The sequence below is a fragment of the Asterias rubens genome, chromosome 2 (genome assembly GCF_902459465.1).
Source record: "Asterias rubens chromosome 2, eAstRub1.3, whole genome shotgun sequence".
NCBI classification, from domain to species: domain Eukaryota; kingdom Metazoa; phylum Echinodermata; class Asteroidea; order Forcipulatida; family Asteriidae; genus Asterias; species Asterias rubens.
Window position 1 is genome coordinate 15834736 of NC_047063.1, and position 10481 is coordinate 15845216.

Consider the following 10481-nt stretch of genomic DNA (forward strand, 5'->3'; position numbering starts at 1 on the left):
AAATATTTGTCTCTCCTTAATCAATTATTTCTTTAATGTGTAATAATGTGGTTTTTCTAATTTGTAATCTCTGTATATTTTCCTGGAATTCAACCTCTGGTTGCCATGGGAATTTGTTTTTGAATAATAAACCAATAATGAATGAATGAATGAACAATGTCGCTCTACTCAATATGTTTGAGTACTCCTTTTAAAACAGACACTGTGAGTCATCCCAAGACAATTCTGGATCCACTCCTCAGAGCCAAAAGTTAAAACAAGCCAAATCGTAGTTTCTTTTAAAATGACTTAACATCAAACTGGTTTTACATACACCTGAGCTGGCTTGTAAAAAGCGATATGTTTATAACAGTTTTTTTTGTTGTAAATATACTGTTACACATTATGCTTACCTCAATGAATATTGATGATGGGTTGGTGTTGTTCTGAAACTTATCCAAAAGTTCCTCTATGTTTTTCTTGGTCAACTCAATGAAGTGTTGAATGTGATTGAGCTGTGGAGAGAGCAAATAGAGAGAAAGAGATTTATCATCAAGTGTTAAAATCAAAGCTCCCAATAGACCTTATCATAGTGTAGCCATCTTGAATTTATCCCATTGATATCAATCTAAGGCCGTGTCCGAAACGGCGACTTCGGCTACAGCTACGGCTAGATCGCGTGCGTCTGCCTATTCTTTAACACTGGTAGACGCGCTGATCTAGACGTAGCTGTAGCCGAAGTCGTCGTTTCGGACACGGCCTAACCATACTGAGACTGGCAGAACAAAATAGTATGGTTCCTATTTGCAAAATGATCATTCGCATGCATTATCGTTATTTGATATAAGGAACATGACCAAGATGGAGGCAGCATGACAAAGATCTTATTGTAGTCGACGTTTGTAATTTAATATTGACATAGTACAGCACCAGTTTCCATCAAGGTGCTGATTGTCTAAATTCAGTTAAAAGTCTGAATTCTCAACTCCGTAACACACATTCGTTAATCCAGTAAATAGAGGACTTCTCTTTGTTCTCCCAATAGTCTTTTTAGAGACATCCCCATTGGTTTTATACACAGAAGCAAAGTTTGTCATTCTTTTGGAAGACCCCCCGAGATCACTTTTTTTTCCTCCTTGGCTTTAATGGGTAGACAATTCTCTGCAAACTACGTACACTGAGTGTCAGACTGTACATCATGTACGCTGTTGATGTACACATAAATACACGTATGTACACATAAATACACGTATGTATGCATACTTCATGTATTGTGTAAGACAACTACATCAGTAAGCCTACATGTATGTAACGATCGACTGTTCTGGTTTCCTTGAAATTGTTCTGACGTAATGTACAATGTGCATACATGTTCACTGCAGGCAATCCAAAATGTTTTTTATCCATGAACTGACAGTACATCAAGTATGTTTATCCATAGTTAATGGCTAGGACATAACATACACTGTAGACCAAATGTACATGTTGTGTGCATGAAACAATCTTTGAATTAGCAATGCACAGATTTCATATTATAAGACCTTTGATTAATGTCTTAACTCTACACCCCGACACTGATGAATTTATAAGATATTCATAGACAGTGAGACTCCACTGCGTCGTGATGATCTTCACATACAGTGGTGTGTAAAATGTCAGCACACAGAAGTAGGTCAGCAGTCATCAGAGGGAATGGTGTGTACGTGCGCAGTCATCACTCCAAGTCAACTGTTAGTCCTCGGTACGATGTGGCAAACAGTCATTTGACATGTAGCAATGTTAAATGTCATTTACTTGGAGCCAAGAATAATACACATTGCTGTGTAAATGGCGCAGGCTGACTGGATGCATGTGTACAGACATTAGGCCTGGATTTATATTTCAAAGCCATGACCATGGTGACCATCATTGACCAGAGCTTGACCTTGAACGTTGTTATGTTCCTGCCCTTTGCAATAATAAAAATTGGCCCTCTCAAAATTGAAATTCAAGGCCTAGTATGTAGGGGAACACCACCAGTAGAGCCGACTTAATTTGTCACTGAAATGTTACACTGCTTGAGAAATCTACCAGGAAAATAAGAACATTTAACGTGCAACGCAAAACATGTTTACAAAAAAGCAGCAGAGCGTCACCCGTGGAATGTCTGAAAGCTCGATGGAAGAAAACATTTAACCTCATTTTACATGGAGATTTCGACATGAACAAAGGAGGCACATACCATAACTTGTTCAGCTGTTATTTTTTGTAGGGCCTACATGTACCTACGATATGGGAAAATTATGACACAAAATGGAACATTTCCCATATGACCAGTGCACTATCTTGCCTGTCAGAAAACCCTGGAGTGTACAAGGTCAGTTTTTTTGTAAACCAAGGTTACAAACATGGAATTACTGTATGGACAATAGCCACCACAGTACAGACTTACTGCCCTTCATGCCAAGGTCATCGTTCCAGCTGAAAGGTGAATGGCCGCACATTACAGGTTTGTGCTTCTCAATGCACTAGCACTGTCAATGTGTTCACATCTATAATGCTACATCAGACATGCATGTAATACCTGTACATGTCTACACACTGTCATTTTTTAAATCACAAAGAAAGTTAAGCTGTTTTAAGAATTCACAAGCTTTAGAGGGTAAAATATTGTTGAAAGGTTCTCAAAATGAGGAGAAATGAATGACCGTTCTCCGTGTGTGCACAAAACTAACAGCAAGTCGGAATTGGAGGCTTGCTATACCATGAAAGACTGCCGACGTGCATTGATGCCATTCATCGAAGACCATGACCTCTGTTGCCGTGGTCTTGGTGCCCCTTCAGAAGTTTCCCACTAGACTTTAAAGACACTGGACACTATTGGTAATTGTCTAAGACCAGTCTATCAACCTCTCCCCATTACTCGTTACCAAGTGAGGTTTTATGCTGACCAATTATTTTGATTAATTACCTATAGTGCCCAAGCCTTTAAGATGTTCCAATGGAAAAGTGCCCTTTGCAAAATTAAAATGACATGAATTGTTTCTTGAAATCTTTTTATCAACAGCTCTTACCAAAGAAGTTTGTATGGTCACTTCTTTTTGGAGCAATTACCAAAGGTCTATCTTTAAAGACCAATATCTTCAAAATTTGAGTGTAACCTCCTTTTTAAAATGACATTTGCCATGAGGTGATTTAATCATTTGGTGTCTTTTCCTTTTGTTTTATGACAATATTTTCCCTTCCCTATTTTAAGCCTACAAATTATTGAGGTTGTATCTAGGTGCTGTCTGCATTATGTGTGCGAGTCCATGGCAGTGTAAGGCCGTATCCCAATTGGTGGCTACAGCTACGGCTACGACTGTTACTAAGGGTGTTCCTAAGGGCGTCCTATACACGTACTTCCATTGCATGATGACGCAAAATGTCTAGCCAAAGCATCCATGTAGCTGTAGCCGCAGATTGGGACCCGGCCTTACTCATTGCTCTCTTAGTTTAGTACAAGGGAAACACCCTTTCATTAAACTTCTTTACACCTGCAAGAAATCTGTCAGATGTCCTCGGTACATGCACATTGTAGACCATACATACAATGTAAAATTTGCTTTACATGAGTACATGTACATGTAGTGCAAACTTAAAAACGTTTCACAGTATGCGTACACAGTGTACATGTAGGTTGTTTGTAACTATGATGTAATGGTCTAATAGGCCTACATGTACAATTTAGTTCAACTACAATTAAATCATCAATTTATCGGTTGTTGTACCCACTGCTTTTATTGCTTACTCAAACTGGCCACTAACCCGAGCCACCCTGTGGTGTACATGTTGCTGTTAAGAAACTCAAGTCTAGGATACAATGTGGTTGGTTTGAATTTTAACAAAGCGGCTTGTTTTGCTAACAAATTAATGTAAGGGTGAATATCAAAATAACATATAATATTAAACTCTCTTTTCCCCCTCAAGTTCAGCTGTTTGTGATCAACCTGGACATTGTTGTAGTTTGCTATGATTGTCTTCATGAATGCACTTGGTCTAAAATTTGTGTCATCAATCATCATAAATTCATTAGCCTCAAGACTAATTTGAAACATGATGGGACATATCTACATTTGCAAAACTTTGCAAACATACATGTACAGCACCTCCCTTTCATACACTTTTACAAGCCTGTACAGGTTTTACCAAAGATGTACATGTATGTATTCTTCACAAAATGGCTTAGTAAACTGGGAAGCTTTAATATGGCCATACTACATTGTAATGTGTTTTCCTGCAAGTCTTTGTGCATATCACTATATTGGTGCAGCCTCCGACTAGCAGGCAAGCCATTCAATGTAAATGAACACAGTGCGATCCAGGGACTTCCACAGTGCCCAGGTACCTCCACATACATCACATAGCACTTATTACCTTGGCTGTTTCACTCAAATGTAGTCCCTCCTTACAATGTGCAGTCTACAATGTAAATGGTAATGTCACTACATGTACACAAAGAATGTACTTTTAGGTGTACATGAATTATGAACGTATACACGTAGACTCTTTCTCTGCATGTAAATGACTACAATGTACACGAACATGTTATCCTACAATGTGTATGCACATAAATATGACATGAACTTATGCAACAACGTTTTGCCTTGAATTGTCAAGACAATGACACAACATAAATAAATGTAAGAGGATACCGACAGACATTGCAGTGTACATGTTATTACTGTACATTACTGGTCTACCATGTACAACCTGGGTACACAAACATGACAAATGTTTAGGTGGCAACGAAAAAAGTGGGCCTATCTTTCACTTTGTGTACATTCCATGAAAAACAATACATGTAAGTGTGAAAAGAACATGATACATGTAGTAAAAGTGGCATCGCAGTAAGGACATTTGTTCAAGTCAAGTACGTACACGTATCCTAAGTTTAAGAAATGTAGTTTGCACTATGTCTTTGAGAAAACATGTTTACTTGTGTTGTCATACAATGGAGGGAGGAGCTGAAGTGAAGGAGGGAAAAGTGAAATAAAAACTTCGACATTTTGAAAGTGAACATTTCAAATGGAAGAAACACAAATTAAACACAAAAATTAGGTCAAGGTTGAGGTTGATTTTGATGGGAAGGCAGGAATGGATGTTGTGAATATTCAATCAATTAACACCTCACAGTTTCTTCAACTTACACCTAAAATGTGTTAACAACTATTCATAAATTATACCTCAGACAGTTTCGCTATTTCTATTGGTGGAGAGCGTGTCATGTGGGGGTGGAGAGCGTGTCACGTGGGGGTGTTTAAATGGTTGATAATGACCAGCTGGAGCTCTGTTTGTAACCGTTTGTTTTCGGATACTACACGTTAGTCTTGGTGCAAGATGTTTTCTCATTACAGGCGATGCGGGTGCTATTGGTGAGTTGGTCGTGCTGTGTGTAAAAGGACAAGAAACGTCTTGCACCAAGACAACTTCGGGCACAAAGCATATCTGAAATTGATCTCAGTCATAAAAATGAAACACATGTACAGAGCTCAAGGACGTCGGAAACGGATAAGTTTTACAGAGTTTCTTCACTTAATAAAGCTTTTTAACCAAAAAAGCATTTAAGAATGGGATTAAAAGAGTAATGACTAGTTCTTAAACTGTCGTTTAAAACCTTGCAGGGTCGTGGCCGTGCGATAAGGCACTCACACTGCCACGACCCTGACGGTTTTAAACAGCTTTTTGAGACCTTGTCGCTACCCTTTTTATTCCCTTATCGTAAACCATTCAACTGCCAGTGATGGCCTTTAATATGTGTCTAAATTTTTACGATTTGGGAAACCGTAAAGTAATGCTTAAACCCAGACTACATTGGGATCATGACATACGTGTACACAATGCATAATCCGTGCAACAACACACGAACAGTATACATTTCCATTTTACAGGCATTTAGTGTAGTCTTTATTATCTTGTTACTTTGCATGCTATAATGCCACTGATGCTATAGTTTAATAGTTTGGGAACAAGGAGGTTTTCAGAAAACTGAATACATTTACCATAAAAGCAAATGCCCTCTACTGTTGAAATATATCAAAAAATAATGCGATGTCATAACCAATTTCAATCGCCTTGACCAATCACCTTGACCGTGCTGTCAACAGCAGACAGCATGGTCTGTTTCGTCTGCGATGTACAGTTCCTCTGAAATGTTAGCTTGTTTATAAAAAACTACAAAACGTGTCCTTTGTTTTACACTAGCCAAAGGATTCCCTTGATGGAACATATTACCTTTTACAGTGTAGTGTATGTATAACGCAATATATTCTTTTTAAATGTATATTTCTATGGCTTGGGTGTTGTTTTTTGTTGAGTCTTTGTATTATGTCAAAATGCTGTGATGAAAACACAATTTTTTTGTATTACCAAATGCACGCTTGCGGTTACAAAGTTTCGTTTTTAACCTTTAATTTTTGTTTATGAAATAAAAAAGTAAACGTGTAACTGACTGTAACTGCTATGTTCTGGCACTTGCAAGTCTTGCATAAATCACATTTTAAAGCCCAGTTCTGCTTGGTCACGTTACAGCCCGAGGTTCCATTAGTTATTTTGAATACAAGTGCCTTTAGATGGTACACATCAGTACTGGTACACAGGCAGAAAAAAAATCTAAGCCTGAGCCAAAATCAATAGTCATGGTTTTGAAAAGGGCCAATAAACTCTTGTTTTAATGTTAGTGAAACATTAGTTGTTGCAACAGCAGCGTTGTGGTGGTTTCACTAAATTAACTTGGAGCTAGAGAAATGGAATGGTTTGTGAGAAGCGAACGCTGGCTGACACAAAGCTTGGGCGATACCACGATATTATTGAGTATCTCAACACTAATTTGGAAACGATTTCGCTATCGGATCGATTTGGTTTTAATCGAAATATCGATATATCGCGATATCGGTTAAGTATCGCAATATCAGTTAAGTATCGCGATATCGATTAAGTATCGCGATATCGATTAAGTATCGCGATGTATTTCCTAGCCGAGACATCTTGCACCCAATAGGTTTGGAGTAAAACCAGAAGAATAGGTTATTAGAACACCTCTCTTAATGCTATGCCACATGCAACAAAATTACAATGTATTTTGTTTGTTTTATTTGTTTTGCCAATTGTTGAGGATTAGTTAAATAATCGGTAGAGCAATTGGTTGAAAAACATAGTCATTTATGATTACGGTCCACACTAAACAAAAAATTAACCGGGTTGCATTACCCATGAGGCCATTTGACGTACCCCTCTGTAAATCTGTTTTACGCCTCCGTATGGTCATTGCATTGATGCCCTTGAAATGCTCTCCCAGTAGAAATTTGAAATTTTCCTCATAGGGTGCCCTTTACCAAGGAGAAAATACATTGGTGCCATCGCCCTTTCAAAATGCTAGCCATTACACTACGTTGCTAGTAAGCAAGGGTTCACATAGTCCCCTTTCTAATTAATATTCATAAATATCCCAGACAGTTTCGCTACTCCTATTGGTGGAGAGCGCCTCACATGGGGGTGTTTAAACGGTTGATAATGACCAGCTGGAGCTGTTTATAACCGGCTGGCTTCCTTGGCCAGGCGCGCACGTACGCCAATATTATCACAGGGAACGCTCAATTCACAGCTACATTTTTAAACAAAAGGGCATTATGAATGGGAATAATTTCAATAAAAGAGTAGTGACTCAGTCTTAAACGTCCGTTTAAAACCTTGCAGGATCGTTGCAAAACGATAAAGGCCCTCGCCTTCGGCTCTGGCCTTTATCACACGGCAACGACCCTGCTGGTTTAAACGGCCTACAAAGAACTCGTCGCTACCCTTTAATTCACTTAGTAACTTTCATCCCTTCCTCTATGCATTCATGTAAACGTTTGTTCAAAAATAAACAAAAACAATACACCACAGCGCACTGGGCTTATATTATAAACAGGCACAATAAATAAGTAACCATCATGAAAGGGTCTAGTTAGTAATGGTAAAGAGAAAGGACCACATTTGGCAAGTGCATACTAACTGGTAAACAATTTAAAACAATGTTTTTGAAGAAAAAAAACACCTTCATACCTATTTTCCACCAAAAAATGTCTGAAGAAGTGAAACAAACTTGATTGAATATTTATTTCATAAACTTAAAATGAAAAATAGGAAGTTTAAGTTATCCATTTTATTATTTATATACCACCTGTTTCTGTAAAAATTAACAATGTTTTTGGATAACTTTCCGTATGGCGCCACCACTTTTTCACTCATTTTTAGAAAAAGGGATATCTCATTGAGGTAAATTAGATACTATATTATTTCATATCGAATGAAAAAGTGGTGGCGCCATACGGAAACTTTTCCATGTTTTTTTTGGTCAAGTATTGATAAATAAAATTGTTGTCTTATAGTAATATTTGGCCTCTTCTTTTTCAAAACAAATCACTGCTTGTTTTGGCGCTGGCTCATCACTCAGCTGATTCAGTCAGCAGACGTCTGACTCCGACTGTCACAGTGTCAGACCATGGAGGTAGAATCTAATTCTACCTCCATGTTCAGACGATTGACTCTGAATCCGAGTTGAGGAAGTCTATTGTATTTGCCCTAGATTATGGCATTGGTTAGAGTAAAAGATACATTATAAATCCAATGAATTATGCTCTTGTTAGGGGCTATACAGCATACCAAAATTTAACACATTGTCTCTAACTGGTTGAGAGACCGTAGACTTTTTAGAGACATGTTGTGACCCAAAAATATGTAAAAAAAATGTTATGGTGTGTTTGTGTACGCCGGAAGACTCGCGACGAGAATAATTGACTTTTCTTGCGAATTTCAACTTTGAAAATTACACTTTTAGAAGATTTTTATTTTTAACTCATCTGTATGAAAACAATGATTATTACCTCCTCCATTAAATTACAGGGTGCCAGAGCCTGTAGTCCATCGTGACCGTTGTCAACCGTCAAGGAATCTGAACTAACAAGTTCTTCGTGTCTGCTGTCGACCGCCATCTTGCATGTCTTCATCTCTACACACCTTTCGGCTGAGGTTAATCACGTGACAGTACGCATGCGTACTGTGTCTAAATAAAAGGGACCTCAAAACTCGCTGTGCTGCTGCTGGCCGGATGCATAGGCTAAAACATTTTGAAAGAAGTTCAGTTTCACTTTTTTAAATATGTAGAAATCTATTTTTTAAGTCCACAATAATTATGAGAACGTAAAGTACAAATATGCATATGATTATTCACGTGCAAAGGCAGGGTGTGTTTTGGGGGGTTTCGCGCCCCTGCCCGGCCAGCTAGCCAACCAAGAAGTTGATGACCATAAACAAACTAACTTTTTTGTAGACGATCACTCGAGAGCTGCTAATAAAGCATTCTTTCTGAGAAACGACCCCACTGTCCGTATGCAGTTTTAGGGAAAGAGGTTGTTTTAACGCACACCAGTTGACTTTGAGGAAGGCTTCAGACATGAAACCTTTTTTCAGACACCTTACTAAACTCCTCAAAATTTAAGACGCATTGCTTGACTTTAAAAATTGAGACTCTATGCCTAAAAACGCTCGATTGCACAACGAGCCGCCTCATTGTGTATCAATCTTATTTCTAAGCAAAGTAGCAAATCGCAATGGCAATAATACAAGTAAAAAAACTCATCTTTTGGTCGACGTCACGGGAATTGAAAAGGCGCTACTACGACTGCAAAATAGACGTGTCTTGCTGTAATTTGAGTATAAAAAACACACATTCGATCGAACCACCAGTAGGCCAACTCTGCTTTCAAAAGCTATGTGTTGACTTTAGAGCGTACTGCATGTACTTCAACTTTGGGGTCCGTGCAGGCAGTCAGACAACAGTCAGCTTTCGAAGTTCACACTCTACCGTGACCATTTTAGGCCCCTGACTTTTTAAAAACTCATACCCCTGCAAAGTATAGTTTTCAAATCAATAGTTGAACAAAAGATATCATCGGTTTTGTCTTGTGTCATGGCAAAGTGGTATCGCAGTACCTAGCTCCTGGACCCAAGCTCTGAGCCCAATTTCATAGCGTTGCTAAGCACACAAATTTGCTTAGCACGAAATTTCTTCCTTGATAAAAACAGGATTACCAACCATTATTTCCATTTGTTGCATATTGCTTGATGTTTATCCTCAAAACCATGTGGAAATTGGTTGGTAATTCTGTTTTTATCGAGGCAAAAATTTCATGCTAGGCAAATTGTGGTGCTTAGCAGCGCTATGAAATTGGCCCCTGGGGCCGATTTCACAAAGCAATAAAATTCATCGCAACACAAATTTTCAGTATCACCATAGTGATTTGAATTGTGACATCACACTTTACTAAGCAACTACGATTGATTTGCAGTCACGATCAATTTGAGATCTTTGTGAAATCGGCCCCTGGTGCTGTCGCAGCAGCAGAGTGTGTGGATCCAACACTTTTTGCAGCAAGGCACGAAGGAAGTTGATTCAAAAGAGGGCGCTATTTCTACAGGCGCCTTCGGGGACAGAATCTCCCACA

At 38.5% G+C, this 10481-nt stretch overlaps 1 protein-coding gene across 3 annotated transcripts in view; it reads right to left on the reverse strand.

Moving 5' to 3' along the window:
- Positions 1 to 8969, reverse strand: part of LOC117303355 (serine/threonine-protein kinase A-Raf-like) — a 39766-nt gene extending 30797 nt beyond the window's left edge. For all 3 annotated transcript variants that reach the window (XM_033787543.1, XM_033787537.1, XM_033787530.1), the window contains exons 1-2: positions 8862 to 8969; positions 393 to 494 (exon numbers count right to left, since the gene is read on the reverse strand). In XM_033787543.1, coding sequence (XP_033643434.1) covers positions 393 to 494; positions 8862 to 8969 — 210 coding nt within the window. The remainder of the gene's footprint in view (positions 1 to 392; positions 495 to 8861) is intronic.
- Between the last annotated feature and the right edge of the window lie 1512 nt (positions 8970 to 10481).